The sequence below is a fragment of the Bos mutus genome, chromosome 11 (genome assembly GCF_027580195.1).
Source record: "Bos mutus isolate GX-2022 chromosome 11, NWIPB_WYAK_1.1, whole genome shotgun sequence".
Taxonomy (NCBI): Eukaryota; Metazoa; Chordata; class Mammalia; order Artiodactyla; family Bovidae; genus Bos; species Bos mutus.
In genome coordinates, this window is record NC_091627.1 from 31,361,504 (window position 1) to 31,379,863 (window position 18,360).

At 53.1% G+C, this 18,360-nt stretch overlaps 1 protein-coding gene across 6 annotated transcripts in view; it reads left to right on the forward strand.

Moving 5' to 3' along the window:
- KLHL29 (kelch like family member 29) overlaps nucleotides 1-18,360 on the forward strand; it is a 331,409-nt gene that overhangs the window by 175,878 nt on the left and 137,171 nt on the right. For all 6 annotated transcript variants that reach the window (XM_005895660.3, XM_070379185.1, XM_070379182.1 and 3 more), the window contains one exon: nucleotides 9,437-9,766. In XM_005895660.3, the coding sequence (XP_005895722.2) occupies nucleotides 9,482-9,766 (285 nt within the window). In that variant the 5' untranslated portion in view covers nucleotides 9,437-9,481. The remainder of the gene's footprint in view (nucleotides 1-9,436; nucleotides 9,767-18,360) is intronic.

Here is an 18,360-nt window from a genome sequence, read left to right on the forward strand (position 1 = left end):
GAGATGGTGGCCTCTTCACATTTTTCACCCTGGACACCTGTCTCGCCTCAGAATGTGTTCCGAGCTGGAAAGGGCTTGCTGCCTTGATCTGGGAGTGTTTCCTGTCCTCTATCTCTGGGTGCCTAGCCTGCAGAGTAGTGGCCAGGATTCAAACGCAAACCTCTTGACTCCTCACTGGGGATGAGTCCTGGAGCAATCACCAGAAGCTGAGCTGGCAGAGCAGAGGAGGGCCAGGCCCAGCACTCAGACCCAGGCAGCTGTGCCCAGTCAGTTCCATGGAGGAAACAGAGGGGGCCCTGTCATTAGGGAGCACACCCTCATAGGAGTGGCATTCACGGGGGAGTAGAATGTGCCAGCCCATTCCTAGGTCGTCAGCCGGCCTCTGTGAGCTCGGAGAAGGGAGGGCTGGTTGGAGGAGGCCTCCTGCAGGAGGGCTGGAGTGGGCCCAGCCCCCCAGACTCAGCCAGAACCAAGTTGTCTGAGTCGGTGGGGCTCTGGTGGAGACAGGGGGTCCTGGGAGCCGAGGCACCCCCAGGGAGGCATTTCCCAGCGACATCCCCAGCTCCTGCTGACATTGGTGCCAAGTTACAGGACCAGGCCGGCTTCCCCAGAAGCACCCAGAGAATTCCTTTGTGCTGCATTTGCCAAGATGGTGTTCCGGCTGCCGTTTATTATTTTGCTCCAGAAGAAACACTAAAGATGCAGAGAGGGAAACGAAAATAAGAAAGATGGGCAGGGACTGTTCCAACCGACTTGGCAGCACGTCTCCCCCAAACGAGGCAATCATACATTTTCCGATCGAGCTGGACGGGCCGCGGCTCATTCTTCAGCCCCCTGTCTGGAGGCAGCGCGGGCTCCCCACCGTCCTGTGGATTAATCGTGCCTTCGGGCCCTCACAGCCGGCGCCCACTCCTCTGCATGCCTTAATGATAGGAAGGAGGGAAGGGTCATTAGTCACCTGTGATCTTGGGGCCAGTGTGCACACCAGGTGTGTCAACAGTTGGGGACACAGAGCACATCCCAGGACACAGAGCACCACTGTCCTGCCGTGAGTTTGGGGGTGCACAAAGCACAGGTCGGCGAGCACAGGAGTCTCAGGGGCCGGTGCCGTGGGCTCCTCGACAGTGGCCCCTGGGCCCCAGTCCCGCATGGACAACACAAAGCAAAGGACTGTGACATTCACAATGATTGATTATTTATTCATGAATTATTCATGTCGAGGCAAGTCTGTGGGACAAGACGCTGCTCTGGTATCCAGCAAGCAGACATGACACCGAATTATGGAGACACGGCCCGGCCAGCAGGGCTGAACCTGAACCTGGTATCCTCTGGTCCCCCCCTCCAGGCCACCCTTGGGCCCTGGACCTGTGTCTGTCATGGTGCCCTGAGCTGCAGCAGAAACCCGTCCATCAGGGCAGGCTCTGGGGTTTGTGATAGGAGATCCCCTTGAACACAGACATTCTGCTGAAAATGACCTTCCTTCCACCACGGTGAGGTGTCCACAGTGGCCCTGAGTGACAGAGCACCCTGCAAGGTCCCAGCCACCCAGCACAGGGGGTCTCAGGGAGTCCATGAGACACAGACCCACACAGCTTCCTAGTTCACAGCCGCCTCCTTCATCATCATCCTGGAAACCTGCCTGCTTCCTGTTGACCTTGGGGGGCTATCCTTGTCCTCCCTGTAACTCAGATCTGGTCATTATCCAGGGATGGGGCTCTTTCTCGCACACAGAGGGCTCATGAGGTTTACAGTTTGGTGCTAACAGTGGCCCTGGGGGCAGGCAGAGCTGTCCATTGCTGCTTCCCAGATGAATAACCCACAGCATCCCTGAGTTCCTGGGGCTTGTGAGGGGCGGTGAAGTGAAAGTTGCTCAGTCATGTCTGACTCTTTGCAACCCCACGGACTATACACTCCATGGAATTCTCCAGGCCAGGATACTGGAGTGGGTAGCCTTTCCCTTCTCCAGCGGATCTTCCCAACCCTGGGACCAAACCCAGGTCTCCCACATTGCAGGCAGATTCTTTACCAGCTGAGCCACAAGAGAAGCCCAAGAATATTGGAGTGGGTAGGCTATCCGTTCTCCAGTGGATCTTCCCTACCCAGGAATCAAACTGGGGTCTCCTGCATTGCAGGTGGTTCTTAACCAACTGAGCTATCAGGGAAGCCCAAGAAGTGGTGCTGTGGTTCAAACACAACCCTCTTGACACCTCACTTGGCTCTCTTTCCATTGTCCGGGGGCCCCAGGACGAGTCCTGGAGTGGTCACCTGGGGCTGAGCTAGCAGAGCAGAGAGGGGCAGGGCCAGCGTTCAAACTCAGGCAGCTAGTGGGGTGTGGCTTCTCCAAACAGAACAAAGAGTGTGGGCCCTTTGCAAGGAGACCCTGGAACCCAGAAGCTCAGTGGTGAGTTGGTGAGACAGGGTCTGAGAGGTGCCGAACACCTGGGGCCTGCCCAGCTCCTGGGGTCTGACTGGAGCGTTGAGCATGAAATGGTCCAGCTCTGTGCATGTTTTCCAGAGTCTGAACCAGACTTAAGCCAGGCACTGACTGGGATGGAGCCCGTATTTCCCAGTGGGGAAGGATGGGTAGGCTCCGTAGTACCAGACTGGTTCTTATACAACTCTAAAGTAAAGACGTTCCCTTTTCTATCATTATAAAGGTAATCTAACCACAACAGGGGCTTCCCGGGTGGCAGTAGTGGTAAAGAACCCTCCTGCCAATGCAGAAGACATAAGAGATGCGGGTTCAATCCCTGGGTCAGGAAGATCCCCTGGTGGAGGGCAGCAGTTTGATCCTCCAACCCATTCCAGTGTTCTTGTCTGGAGAATCCCATGGACGAAGGAGCCTTGGTGGGCTACAGTCCAGAGTCGGACATGACTGAAGGGACTTAGCACGCATGCATGCAACCATGACATAGAAAATAAAATAAACAACACCTAAAACTTTTGGTCAAATTCCAGACAGGCAGAATCACTTCTTTCAGTAGCTGCAGCAAAACTAAGACAAGCGAGGCTTGGTGCAGAGTGAAGGCCCAAAGTACACTTTCCATTTGGGCATCAGGAGCGCAGAGAAGGAGAGAGGCTGGGAGATGAGGGTTCTAGGGACAGTCAAGGGACAGAGGTTTGGGGCAGGAGCTGGAAGTCAGGGGCTGGAGCAGTTACATCATTTTGTTTTCATCCCAGTTAGCAATCCTCCTCTGACTACTCCAAGGGAAGAGAAAGAGACCCAGGACAAGGTGGTGTTGCCTGCATCCTGGCACACCTGGTGCTCAGTGGCGATGACCAGAATGAGGGCTTGGCCCCAGTGCCCAGTAGGCAGGGAAGCCAACTTCTGACTTCCATTCACTCCAGGTGAAGGGGAGCCCAAGCGTGGAGCGTGTGTGTGGAGGTCCCGGGCCCAGGCCCCTGCTGGGGGAGCCCATACCCTTTCTGGTGAGCAAGTGAGTCATCATGGGAGCCAGCACCTTATCCCTCAGGAGTTGGGGGGCAGCAGGAACAGACCCTCCTCTCTCTCCCGGGGAGGAGCCCTGGATAAGGAAGAAGGTCTTCCTCACAGCGGGGCTTGGATGCTACAGGCACACCAGGCTGACCCTGTAATAATTTTGAGGGCTCATCTCAGCCCTGAGTTAGTTGGGCTGGAGGGTCATTGTTCTCCCTGGAGCCGGTCAGTGTGGGCCTCCTCCCCCTTTAGGGTGCTGGGGGGCTCTGTCCTTAGGCTTGGTGTCTACCTGTGTGTACTGAGCTCTAGTCTGTGTGGCTTTGAACAGGGAGGTAGGGGCAGGGCTTGGGGGCGGGGTGGTGCAGGGCCAATGGTTGTGCATCCACAGCAGCCCTTGGGCCCTTCTGGAGTGTCCCAGGGTGATGTGCTCACCCCATTCTTCCCCTCCACTGCGATTCTGTGAGCAGGGCCTCCCCTCCCCTCACTCTCCCCAGGGGAGGAGAGGCATGTGCAGAGAGAAGGGACTGGGAACCAGGGTCGGGGACCAGCTTCCCCAGTTGTGTGCCAGGCCCAGGCTCTCTGAATCTAGGTCTGGTTCTGGAAGAGTGGAAACCCAGTGTCTGCCTGAGGGGCTACAATGCAAGCTGGTGGTGGTGCATGCCTTTAGGGAACTGAGAGGTGTGAGGCTTCAGGCAAGCAAACATGGGCTTCCACCCGCCCCAGTTGGGGGCCCCATCCCCCTCCCGTCGTCTCTGCCAGCCCAGTATCCCTGGATGGTGCAGAGATCAACGCCCCTAGTGAAGGAGTGGGTGCCCTCCCAGCACCCCAGCAGCCACAGCCAAGCCTTCCACGTAAAACCCCCGCCTCTGGGAGGCTCTTCAGACTGAACCTGGGACCTGCCCCTTAGGATCTCCTGGAGGAGGGTATGGCAATGCACTCCAATATTCTTGCCTGGAGAATCCCATGGACAGAGGAGCCTGGTGGGCTACAGCCATGGGTTGCAAAGAGTCGAACACGATTGAGTGATTAACACTCCTGGGAGACTCTTCAGATTGAACCCAGGACCTCCCCCTAAACGTCTCTACCCTGGACCTCGGGCTAACCTGCCCCCACCCACAAATTAAGACTTTTTAGATCCTAGAGATCTTTCTTCACACTTGCGTGTAATTTAAAAGATGCTGGCCACACAGTCACCCCACCCAGGGGCAAGCCTGCTCCCTGATTAAGAGCCCTGGACCTGGGATTGATTGTGGCCAGACTCCCTCCCCTCTCTCGTGCCCGGGCCCCAAGCCGGGCTCTGCCCATTCACAGGCCGCCTGCCAGGTGTGCACCTTGACAAGGAAGCGTTTCTGCATGTTTTGTCTGTAATTGCTTGACCAGGTTCATCTGAAATGCCTCGTGCGCCTGGGGCCTCCTCCCACCCGGGCGAACGCTTCCTCCAGCCCCAGATGCACGTGGGGGCCCACAGGCCGCAGCCCAGCAGGAAATACTGACGCGGCCACCTCTGGCACTGGCCCTCTGCCGTCTCACTCCTGGTACACCAGGCAGCATGCGCCTTTCATTCCGTTTTGAAAGGGGAAATTAAACTGAGGGATGAAGTCGAGCCCAAACCTGCCATGCAAATAGCTGACCTTTGTTTTGAATACACTTAACGAGGCCGAGCCCAGACTGTGGGTCCTCCAGCTGCCTGAGTGTCCGTCTCTCTGGTGTTTTCAGGAGACTCACAGGGATGCGCAGCAGGATGGGGATGGGCAGAGGCACAGCTGCTGGGCTGGCTTTTCTGCCATGCACCAGGGCTGTGAGGAGGAGAGAGCCACAATGTGGTCCAGGGGGCCCCTCTTCTCCAAGGTAGCAAGCTGAGAGGTGTGATCGGCATCAGAGGTGTTGTTGGGGCCCAGGAGGGCCCTGTGACTGGATCCCAAACATGCTGTGCCAGCTCTGGGCTTGTCTCAGGGCTGCAGGCCACCTGAACGGCAGCCCTCCTGATCTCCATCCTCAGCAGCTGGAAGGAGATGGTTCCTTGACAATGTGGGAGGTTGTGTTGTTCTGTAGGAATGTAGGGGCTGATTTAGTGCCAATCAGGCCAGGTTAGACTTAGTAACAAATAAACTGCCAATCTCACGGCCTTAAAGATAAAGATTTATGTACCAGTTGTGCTGAGTTTGGCACTGGGGTTGAAATGGGGGGGCAACCCTCTTCCATCAGATAATGGCACTGGCTGGGAGATGTGGCCTCTGAGGTCACCAGGGCAAGCAGAGGGTCACACCAGATGTTTTTAGAGAGAGTTCTGGAAATGGCCTTCATCCCTTCCCCACTCATTCTGTCTGCGTGAAATCAGATGCATGATCCCAAGTTAACTACGAGGGAGGATTCAGGGGTCTTTCTGGATGGCCAGAAAGAGAACACTGTGTTTTAAACTTGGAGCATCATGTCTGCCCCACTTAGGATCCAGCCTAGGGAGGCAGTCACCCCAAGGGCACTGGTAATTAGCAAGAGCCCTGCCCTGACAGGTGAACCTCAGGAGACCAGAGTCTAGGCCCTGGGTTTCAGCTGCCCCTGAACATGTAGATCCTCCTTTCAGAGCTGTCCTCAGAGACTCCAGGTCTGCTTTCTTAGAAAGGACAGTTCCTAGCTCCAGTGCCTTCAGGGAATTTCCAGCTGGAAGATTCAAGGTTTTATGTCTAAGGTTCTCCTTTTGCACAAATGTGTTTGTCCCTTCCTTAAACATTGAGCAATTAAGAAGAAATAAACATGTGTTTATTTATCCAGCAAATATCTCCTGAACACTCTTCTAAGCCAGGCATTGCTAGGTGCTGGGATTATAGAAACAATAAAGCCTGGAGTTTCCTCTCAAGGGTAGCAAATGTACAACAGCCATCCATGGATGCTGGAATGGTGGTGGGTGCAGATGTTCAGGGGGACAGAGGAGCTCTCTCACCTGATCTTGGGAAAGGAGTGGTTAATACAACCTCTGAGAAGAGTCAATGGCTGAGTTGGGTCATAACAGACACACAGGACTTAGCCAGATTCAGGGGAAGCCAGTTCTGGCAGAGGAACAGGGTGGGCTTGTCCACAGGCAGAGGGCGAGATACCTTCAGAAACTGTAATGTGTTTGGAATGACAGCACCTCATTCCCGGGATGGGAAGAATGAAAAGTGAAAATGAAAGTCACTCAGTCTTTGCAACCACTATACAGTCCATGGAATTCTCCAGGCCAGAATACTTGAGTGTATAGCCTATCCCTTTTCCAAGGGATCTTCCCGTCCCAGGAATTGAACCTGGGTCTCCTGCATTGCAGGTGGATTCTTTACCAACTGAGCTATCAGGGAAGCCCATTAATGAATGAATGATGATGAATGATGATGCCAAAAAAGAGAGCCAGCCCAGATGCTCAAGAATCCCCTGGCTACCCTAAGGAGTCTGGATCGTTATCAGAAGGATAGTATTTAAAGCAGGAGAGAAAAGGATGGTGACCAGACCTGTGCTTTAAAAAACCATAAGGGAGGGACTTCTCTGGCGGTCCAGTGGTTGAGACTGCACACCACCAAAGCAGGGGACTTGGTTTCAGTCTCTGGTTGGGGAACTAAGATCCCACACACTACAAGGCACGGCAGAAGATTCAAAAGGCAGTAATAATAAAATAAACAAAGTTTTTTTAAAAAAAGCCACAAGGGCTGTTGGTGGAGGATGGACAAGAAGGATGAAGCTGGGGACAGCGGACTGCTTGAGATAATGTATGTGGGAGGCATGATTTGGGGTGGATGTGCAGATGGAGGGAGGCAGATTTTGAGAAACAACTAGAGCAACAGACGCAAAAGCCCTGCTGGGAGGTACGGGGACAGACGTGGGGACAGGCAGATGGCTTTCTCTGAGAGGGAATTCCTGAGAATGCATGTCTGGGCAAAAGAACAATGCATTGATTTAAGGATGAACCATGTTTAGGTACCTTCAGGCAGCAGGATGGGGGGCGTGGTGCAAGGCAAGGGAGGCTCCAGGAAACATGGCTGAATGAGGTAGTCCAGGGACAGGGCGGAGGGTGGGAAACAAAGAGGAAATAGGGGCCCTTGAAAATGAGCCAAGAAAGAGGAGCCTGCTGCACAGACAGGAGGAGGGGTGGTAGAGGAAGGAGGAAAAGTGAGAGAACGTAATGTCGCCGAGACTGCACAGAGGAGCTTTCCAGAAGGTCGGCTGTGCCAAGGAGGGTGGGGAGGGGGGTTAAGGAAGACATGGGCATAAACTTCCCATTGGATGGGACAAATAGGTCCTTCTTGACCTCAGTGAGAATGACCCCAGAGGAGTGACCAGAGCCACACAGGAGTAGATGACAGAGCAGGAGCAGGGACCATGATCAGAACCAAGCATAGCCAGCTCTCCTGAGAACATCAGTTGGAAAAGTTTGTGAGGATAATCAAAGGGAGGTTCATTTTTATTTTGATGCTGTTACTATTGAATAGATGAAAAAACAACTTTTGTTACTATTGAATACAATTTTTGTGGCATGGTATAAGCTATGAAGCATAGCAATGAAATTAAGTGAGCCCACCATCCAACTTAACAAGGACAGTCATCTCTGCTTCAGGTGGACCTGCGGGCTTAGCCCAGGCTGTGGGGGGTCAAGTATCCAGCAGAGGGGACAATGCCAAGATAGGGGACAGCTGCTACCAGGGCCCTGTCCGTCACAGCCTGGACTGGGTTGGCCTGGGCTCTGGCTCTGTGGCACTAGAAGCTGGCACCTAGGTCTGGATGTGCAAGAACCAGAGTGGTATCAGGCTTAATGTAAGTTTGTAAAATAAAGCGGTCCATTTACTAGTCAGCAATTCCAGAGCCCCCAGCCCGAGCTGAGCTGGACTGGCAGGTTAGGAAAGTGAGCCAGGAGCTGTCCTTGACCTCCAGGAGCTCACACCCTAGACAGAAAGTGTGTGGAGAAAGGAAAAGAATCAAAGAGAACCACGTCATGCCTGAGCTGGGAGCAGAGCTGGGGAGGTGATGTGCAGGGAGACAACAGCTCAATCTGCCCCTGGCTCCCTAGCACTAACTTCTCCCCTCTGCATGTGCCTCACTGAGGCCTTGCCCACTAGGACAGCCTTTCCTGTATCTTTACATCCTTCCTGACTGAGGGTGACTGGTGCAGAGCCAGGCAAGTCATGGTCGTGCTGAGCAAAATTCGATCCCTGATGATACAGGAGGCCCTCGGGGTATCTGGTGTGTCTAGGTCTCCATGACAACACGGAGGGCCTTATGTTCGGATATTCGGGAAAGCTGCATGGAGACGGTCTGGTTCACAGAGGCTGGGGAGCTTGGGGGACTCTGGTGCCAGCAACTGAGTCGCAGGTTATAAAAGAAAACTCTCAACTCCCTAAAGCTTAACACCTTGGACTTGAGTCCTACACTGAGTCACGGTCTGGAGGCCGGAGATCCTGGCCACATTCTCACCTTCTAGCTTTTGGACCTTGAGGGAATCACTTATTCTTAATGAGTTCCCTGGCCCATAAAGTGAGGATGACCTTCCCAACTCACAGGCCACTCTAAGGATCAAATGAGATCTGTTGTCAAGGTCCTCGTTCACCACAAACTGAGTCTCCTGACATGGCTGTTTCACCTTACCATAGGGTTGAGGATAACAGGGCCTGAGGGGTCCACAGGATCTTGTTTTCACAGCAAGGATGGGGGGACAAAGTCCTAGTTATAATTAGCAGGCACACGTCTGCATCGTCCAGGGTAATGTGATGCTACCAAACAGAAAGCATCACTTTAAACCATGACTGGATTCAAATCTCATTGACTACACTTCTGCCATGTGATCCTGGACAAATCATTTATTCCTCATCTGTGATGGGGCTAATGATCCATGCTTTGTGGGCTTGCTGTGAATATGAAATGAGCTAACGGTTTTGCGCCCAGAGAAGATGTTTAATGGGCGCTGACAGCCGTGGCTGTCCTCGCATCCCGGCGGGGCTGCCCTTTGTTTAAACTGCCCTCCTCTCCACTCTCTGCCCACAGGTCCGGCCTCTGTTTCCCCGTGAGGAGCAGCCACGGCCAAGCGAGATGTCCCGGCACCACAGCCGCTTCGAAAGAGATTACCGGGTGGGCTGGGACCGCCGCGAGTGGAGTGCCAATGGGACGCATGGGACCACCAGCATCTGCAGCGCCACCGCTGGGGCAGGGGGCAGCTCCGCCAGCAGCCTCAGTGCCCGGCCCGGCCTTCTACCGCTGCCCGTGGTGCCCTCCCGACTGCCTACACCTGCCACGGCCCCCACGCCCTGCACCACTGGCAGTGGCGAGGCCATCACCAGCCTTGTGGCCAGCTCTGCCCCCGCCACCACCACCAAGGTAAGACCCCTCTGGTGTCCGCTGCGAGCAGGAGCCGGGCAGGAGAGCCCTGCTCCCCCACAGTCCCCAGCCGGATACTTCCTTCTCCAGAGTATAGGTGTCCCTGGGGCCGCGCCAGGCAACTGTTAAAGTTCACATGGTTTTAGTTTCCATAAAGCCTCTCTCTGTGACTAACTTGTGGGAAGACAAGCAGGTGCTGAGGCCATGTGTTGTCCTCTGTCACATGGACAAAAGGCATTTAACCAGCGAAAGGGCTGTGAAACTCTAAGGTGGTGATAGAGGGTCTCTAAGTGGGTGACCTGTAGATGGGTAAGACCCCTGGGGGCTCCGGTGACAAGTTTGCAAAAAGATTCTGCCCAGCAGTTGGTCCTAAATGGTCATAAAACTGCTGTGTATCAACCAGCGTTCATACCAAGCGTACGCACACCCAGGGTCCCCTCCAATCCCCAGACAACCCTATGACATCAGTACTTTTGTCCAGTTGAGGACACGGAGGAACCAAGTCTATGGGAGAAGTCTGAGGGGGGACCTTCCTGGAGGAACCCAGGCCTCAAAGGTGTCAGTTTCAGGTCATTTTCCCCTCTTCCAGAAGTGGCTCCAGCTCCCAGAAGCGAAAGCAGAAAACAGTCTGGGTTACCAACCACGACCATGGAAGTATAAATGTCGCCAAGGCTTCTGCCTGGCTTCCGGCCGAGCTGGTGCCCCTCGGGCCACTCAGAGTCCCTGGAGGGACGGGACCCAGGCTGGTGGCCGGAAGCCCATTCACGGCCACCCGGTGTCCTGGGCAAGCAGGCGCTCTGCAGGTCCCGCCACCTCTGCCAGGCATTCAGAGCTGCCTCCTAGGAGCCGTCTCAGGGCCAGCATGTGTGTGTGTGTATGTGTGTGTGTCTAGTCTTTTGTGCTTTCATAAAAGTTGCAGGAAAAGTTAAAGGCAGGGGAGCCCCAGCCCCAGCCATTGTGAGGTGGCGGTGGTGTTGGAAAGTGGCGCTCCAGGTGTGCTGAGCCTTTGTCTCGGCGATCTTCAAAGCTCCCTTTCAGCCCCGCTTCCCATTAATAACTGTGAGTGCTGCCGACGCAGTGCCCGGCAGAGGCCCGAGACAATGGAGCCATTGGAGGCCAGCTTGGAGCGCACTGACATCTTCGGCAGTGCCTTATTGATTTCATTTTCCTGTTATGAAAACACCGCCCCACTGAGGTGGAAAGGGAAGGAATGTTGGACAGGGGAGAGGAGACGGAGGCTTAATGTGGGCACGAGGCCCCTGGACCAGCCAAACACATTCCTCCCCAGGCGCCAGCCCCCAGGACGGCTCCGGGGGCAGTGACCTCGGCCCAGGGGACCCAGCCGGCCACCCCGCCGACCGCATCTGGCAGCCGCTCAGCTAGGCCAGCTGTTGGCCATGTGGAGGATGGCAGCGTCTGGAGCTGACGGCCGGGGGTCCAGGTGGGCAGGGAGGAGCTGGGCGGGGGAGCCCTCTTGATGGTTTCTACCCTCTCAGGGATGGAGGCCTTTTTAGGGACAGCGTCAGGCTGGGCCTCAGGCCGGGGTTTGGGCTCTGCCAAGCCAGGGAACTGGAGGGGAAACTCGGGGAGGGCCTGCCCTGCCCACACGGCTCCTGCTTTGCTCTCAAGCAGCTTGATATTCATCATCTCTGGCTGGGCCCCAAACCACAGCATACAGAGGAAAGGAACCCGGCCTCAGACAGAAAACAACAGCTGGGCAAGAAAAAGCTGGGTGGCTGGGAAGGGAGAGGGGCCAAAAGTTCACGCCTCTGTGGACAGCCAGCTCCTTGGCACACCTTCCCCCGTAACCATCTTCAGCCCAGTTTCACACCTGCAGAGGCTTGTCCAGTCAAGCAAAGGTGCCTGATTGCACCCTGGATTCCTGGGGTGCTCAGAAGGGAGTAGGGGCGGGCAGGGAGGACAAAATACAGCAGTGGTTTCCGTCCGGGGCCTTGGGGCTGAACTTGGGTTCTGGTTCCGTTCTGCCCTTCTGGCCTAACTGCCGACCCCCAGACTCCTTTCCCCAGCCTATTTGTCTAAGCCGAGACGGGACCACATCAAGTGACAGGCAAGCCACTAGGAGGTATCTGTGGTTTGCCTGGTCGACCAGTTGCGTCTTCACTGAGCAGCCAAGGTTTGGCTCTTGCCCTCAGGAAACTCATGGGCCAGGATATAACAAATCTGCGGCCTGGATGGTGCAACCGAGTGACCCGAGGATGCCTCTCCCGTTGAGGCTGTTGGCAGAGGCTGCTTTGTGGAATGGAGGGAGACAGACTCTGGAGCCAGACTGCCTGAATTTGAATTCCATTCTATCTCGTGCTGACTGAGTGACCCTGGGCCAGTTGCATAACCTCTCTGGGCCTCACTTCTGTAACATTGGAATAAGTGGTCATACCTGCCTGTCAGAGTTGTGAGGATCATGTGAGTTAAAACTCATGTAAAGAGTTCAGAATCACATCAAGCCTGGCACACAGGACATGCCCTATAGAGCACTATGGTCATCACCATTGTCCCCGTCTCCCAGGGGAGGCTTACGGGACAAGGCCACGCCCCTGTAAGGCAAGGTGATCATTTTCTGGCCTCACCAAGAGGAAAAGGTAAGGCTTCAGATAAGAAAACAAGAGCTAGGCCCCAAGCAGGCAGGGACAGGAACTGAGTTTTTGAGTGGTTAAGCCTCAAGCTGGGGCTCCCCAGCTGGCAGTAAAGAACCCACCTGTAAATGCAGGAGACATAAGAGACGCAGGTTTGATCCCTAGGTCAGGAAGGTCCCCTGGAGGAGGCCATGGCAACCCACTCCAGTGTTCTTGCCTGGAGAATCCCATGGATGGGGATCCTGGTGGGCTACGGTCCAAAGGGTCGCAAAGAGTCAGGCACAACTGAAGCGACTTAGCATGCACGCAGGCCTTAAGCTGACCTTGTGACGTGACCATGGTGACATGTCAGCAAGGGGCTGGAGGGAAGGGGGATCCAATGGGCCTCAAACAGAGACTGAGTTAGCACCACCTAGTAATGGGTGATGGCGGTGAGCACCTTAAAACTTCTGTCAGCCATGGGCTCTTTCCTCCAAGACAGCCCAGTGACTTTTTTTTTTTTTTGGCTGCATCCTGTCTTCACTGTCATGAGGGATCTTTCATTGTGATGCGTGGACTCTCTAGATGTGGCGCGCAGGCTCAGTAGTTGCGGTACACCCGTGTAGTTGCTCTGTGCTCTGGGGGAAATCTTACTTCTTAGGGATTGAACTTAGGGATTGAACCCAAGTGCTCTGAATTGGAAGGTGGATTCTTAACCACTGGACCACCAGGGAGGTCCTGAAAACCCAGTGTCTACACAGGGCAGAGGCCCCCTCTGGTGGACGACTTGGGGAGGCAGGTAGCTGCATGGAAGCCAGAAGCAGAGCTGTGGCTTTCACTTCCTTTTGTGTATTCCTACCGCCCCGCCCCACGTGTGGCTCAGACAGTAAAGAACCTGCCTGCAGTGCAGGAGACCCGGGTGCGATCCCTGGGTCAGGAAGATCCCCTGGAGAAGGAAATGGCAACCCACTCCAGTATTCTTGCCTGGAAAATTCCGTGGACAGAGGAGCCTGGTGGGCTACAGTCCATGGGGTTGCGAAGAGTCAGATATGACTGAGCAACTAACACTTGCACCACTCCGCTTCCACTCTCACCACCCCATAGTGGCATATGCTGCTTGAATGTCCTGGCCTGGCTTCCTCAGTAGAGGGTCTAGTGCTGTGTGGGCCAGAACCACCCCTGAGATGACAAATGTTGGCACCGTCAGGCCTTAGCATCTGCAGTGGGCTGGATGTGGAGCAGGGGGAGCGTCACAGCGTCTGCCGGCTGCAGGCACCCCCGTAGCCCAGGCTGTCACCACCCACGTAGAGACGGCAGCCCCTTCATCTGCCCTGCCCAGTGTGGGGCTGCTTCTGCCCAGCGTTAGGGGCAGTCCTGGCTCTCCAGGGCGAGGAAGGCTGGCTGTGCTCCCAGCGGCTGCTCAGGGAAATGATGGCAATTTTTCTGTCACTGCAGCCTCCAGGCCTGAGTTGATCTTTTGGTTTCTTCCTTTTTCCAGGGCCTGATGATTTCTTGCATGTTTTAGATGCAAGGCCGAAAGGCCAGTTGGACAAACACAACTCCTGGGTGACTGAAGCATGGTGAGGGCCTAGCCAGATACATACCACACACACACACACACACACACACACACATACACTCACTTACACCACACACACACACACACTCACACAGTCCAACACACACAGACACACACTTGCTCAGACTGATAAACTGCTTCCCTGGGGCATAGGTCAGCTCTTAATCCTCTAGGACACAAGTTTCCAGAGCCCAAGAAAAGTAAGCATGCAACCCCACCCCTGTATTTTGTAAGTCAGAAGAGTGAGACTTTGAGAAAAAAAGACTTGCAGAGGTCACCTACGGAGTGAGAAACAGAGCCTGGCACAGTGTATTCACCATGGTAACCAACATTGCAGCATGGTTATGATAACTTTTCCCATCCCCTCATCCACCTAGCTGACAGCAGACACTGAATTTCTGCAAGAAAATGGGTATATTTACCTCTTGTGTTATAAGTAGAAAAAATCTAGGCTGAAGATCGTGTCAACTCAACATTGCACAGCTGGTGAGAACTTCAAGCCTTTGAGTCCAACAGAAATGGGTTTGAATCCTGTGTCTACCGCAGAGGAGCCAAGGACCTCTGCAAGCTTCAGTTTCTTTGTAAAATGGGAATGATAATGATATGTTTCTTATGGAAGTGTTGTGAGAATTGGTTAAACTAATATGTGCAGAAAAGCATAGACTAGTATCTGCCACTTGTTAAGCACTCAATAAAAGTTCATTTTGGAAAGGTAAATGAGAAACTGAGTTCGACAAAGTATTCTTATATTTGGGGGAGACCAATCCCCCTGTTGTTGGGAGCCAGTACTCTGGCCCTAGGCTCCAGGCAATCAAGGGCCCAGGGGGAGAGTGCCGCTGAGAAGCACAACGGCTGCCAGGCCTGTTTACGGGATAGAAAGGAAGCTCCACGGCCCTGCAGTTGCCGCTGCATGAAATTTAAATTATTCTCAGCAAACCTGCTTGACAGATGAAACAGAAAAGGGACGGCTTCATAAAATGCAATTTTGTTCTTGAAAGAATGGACTTTGCAGGATCCTCGCTGATGTCTGTGAAATGTATCGGGGGCTTTTCTCCACGTGGTCAGGAGCACTCATGCTGAAACATTCCCATCATTCCTCAGAGCTAAACCCTTGAAAATAAATCTAGGCCGGGAAGACAGGGACTTCGCCTGTGTCCCACGCCTAGGGAAAACCAAAAGGGGCCATGGAATCTGCAGGCTCTGTCCTCAGATTTTTTGACATTTATGGGCATTTGAGGCTTTCAGGGGGGACCTAATGACCCCAGAGACAATGACTTCTTCACATGACCTAAATTCTTTGGAGAAATGTTCATCAGGGCGGGGGCGGGAGGAGGATAATCTGGGGTTGCTATGGGGAATCATGAGAATGACCACAAGACCACCAGCAGAGGGGGCCTCCTCTCCTGTGGTTCTGGGGGTTAGAAAAGCAGCTTTGCACAGTTGCAGAATGCGAAGTAGTCGTCTCTCTCCTCCTGTTTCCACATTGAAAACCAAGGACTACAGAGTGGGCTCAGTAAGTTGGGAGAATCACTCAAACCCCTTTTATGGCACATTTCCAGACTGTGTGTGCTTCCCCAGAAGGCCATTTCTTGCCCCATGAACAAAGATTTGTGATGCATTACCAGGCACTGATAATGCATCGTGAGATGACTTGTGCCTGTTCGTGCCCAGCTAATGGGTTTCACCTGAACTTTAAGTGGCAGCCACAGTCCAGGTTGTATCCTCATTGACTTAAAATCCATCCATCAGTCACGAAGTGTGTGCAAAATTGAAAAATGTCATGATTGCCCAAGCATCTGTTCCAAAGCCTATAGTTCGGGCAGGGTAGATTTGAGGGGCTTGATTTCTTAGACTTTTGATGAAAGGGACAAAGAGAAGGGAGAAGGTTATATGTATTACCATATTTGTAAGGGATGAGCCATATCTATATAGAAGGCAGCTGTGGACTCTGAAGGAAGGTTGTGAGATGGGCTTGACTGGAGCCAGTTGTGTATAGAAGTTAGCTTTTGCTTCGTAACAACCATAAAACCATCCCAGTTCTGTGGGTTTGTTGTCAGTTCTGGACTGTGTTCTCTCACTTGCCTGTGGTCAGCTGCATGGTGGCTACTTGCTGGTGGCTCATTCTAGGATGGCCTCACTCACACATCTGTGCTTAACCCACTGTCGGCCGAGACGTCTCAGTTCTTCGTGTGGCCTGTCATCCTCTGTACAGCTATTGCAGGCTTGCACGCTGGAAGTTCTCAGACTTCCAGGAGCAGTAAGAAGCCAAGGCTCAGGGCACAAGTGCCTCTGCTTGAGGAACTTTTGCTAAAATCCTGTTGGTCAAAGCAGTCACAAGGCCAAGTCAAATTCAAGTGGGGAAAAGGTCCTGCCTCTGGTTAGAAAGTGCTTCACCACATTGCAAAGGGGCAGACACCAAAGGACAGGAAGCCTTTGTGTTAATTTTTGCAATATGCAACCCCCGCCCCCGTGCTGCCGGCACACTTGCTTAAACACAGTTATTCACTCTCTAGCTTCTGGCCAAGGCTTGCATTCCCCAAACAGAAAGAATAGGACCAATCCGATAAACCAATCTATATGGCCTGGTGGACAAAATCAACAGGGGACTGGCGTGACTTATACATACCTGGGTGACACCCAAGCCATCCACACCAAGAGCTGCCCTAGGGAGATCTGAAAGGAGACCCCTGGTGAGGATGGTGCTGCCATGGAGAAGGCAGTGCACCTGGCCCCCAGGGAACCTTGCCCGATGCAGTTACCTTGAGAATGCCCCACCGGCAGGTCTTGGACCTCAGTCCTCAAGGCTCCAATGCATAACCCCATCACTGCCTCAGAGCTGGTGGAACTGAGACACTGCTCTTCCCAGGATATTCTCAAAGACAGATGCTAACCTATTGATTCAGAATCAAAAATTCACCCCCAAGGAGACCAACTTCGTGGACTTTGCCCAGTGAGAATCCATATAAGAAAACACATTTAGACCAGAAGACTTTCTGAGGAGCCTAAAATCAGGAAAGGGAGCCAGTTACATGATGCAAATATACAATAACTGCGGATCGGACAGAGCCCAGGCTCTTTCTCCCTAATAGGATAAATCCTGTGCCATTCCCAAAAAAGCCCTTGGAAAGACCTCTTCTTAAATTAAATTAGGTTTTCTGCAAACAGCATCATTCAAGATGAACATAAATCTACTTCTTATTCAGTTTTAATGGTTTTCCCTGTTTCATTTAATTACTCATGTTGCAATTAAACAATTTTTTTTTCATGTAGAAGGACAGTATTTTAGCTACATTATGGGTTAAATAGGCTTTGGAGAACTAGCCTGGGAATCTCATCACCATTTATAACATTGTTTTTTTATAGGGAAAGTATGTTCCAAAATCTAAACAGCCAAATTACAAATGAACTTTCAGAACCCAGCCCATTTGTTAACTGTAATGCTAAAAATAACTCAGGGAAACAAGCATTAAAAAGGAGAGCTGAATGCCCCTTGGTCTCATTTGTTCCCCATCAGCATCTATGGATTCAGTTTTGTTTCAGCGAGGAGAATCTCCTCCAAACTCAGACAGACCCTACCCCTGTTTTACTCACTGTTGTGACACCAGTGGCCACATCGGCTTGAGTCCTCCCTGAGCTTCATGCCACCGTGAAGGGTCATTGTGGAGTCCCTGCAGAGTGACGCTGAAGTAACATAGCAGATTATCCATTTCAACACCGTATTCCCTGCCCTAAAATGAAGGCTTAGGAGAACTCTCTGTGCAGCTCTGCTGCCATGTCCAGTGGTCTAGGCTCATTCACTTGCACTGGGAATCTGTACTTCTAGAACTCATAGGCAGGAAACCTCATTTTCCTCTGGCAAATAAAGAGCCATGACTGGAACTTCCCTGGTGGCCCAATGATTGACTCTACGCTTCCACTGCAGGGGGCACAGGTTTGATCCCTGGTTGGGGAACCAAGATCCCAGCATGTCTTGCAGTACAGCCGTAAATAAATAAATATAAAAAATAAAGAACCGTGAGAACCCAGCAGAGCATCAGTCTACATTCAGAGAAGCCTGCCACACACCTTTCTTGATGATTGGGGTAGGGTCCTGCCTCCCCAGCCTCTCCTCTCCTAATGTTTCATGAGATGATGGTTAGGTGTTTTGCACTCCCTAGCACCATAACAGGAGTCCTAGGAGCTGGGAAGGAAGCAAGGTGCCCACTCCAATCACAGAAGGCCAGTCATCAGCACCTCTCTCCCTTAAACTGCTAGCTGATGACTACTACAGTCCCTTAAGGAAAGCACTCTCTGTCACCACATGACCGCTTCCTTGCCAGACCTGCTCCGAGGCCCAAGCAGCTTGGTTAAGCTTGCTGTCCTCTTTTGTTTCTAGAAGGCCACAGGGGTTTCCCCATGCCCCCACCCTGTGGGGCTGCCAGCAAGCAGAGTGCTCCATGCGCTGC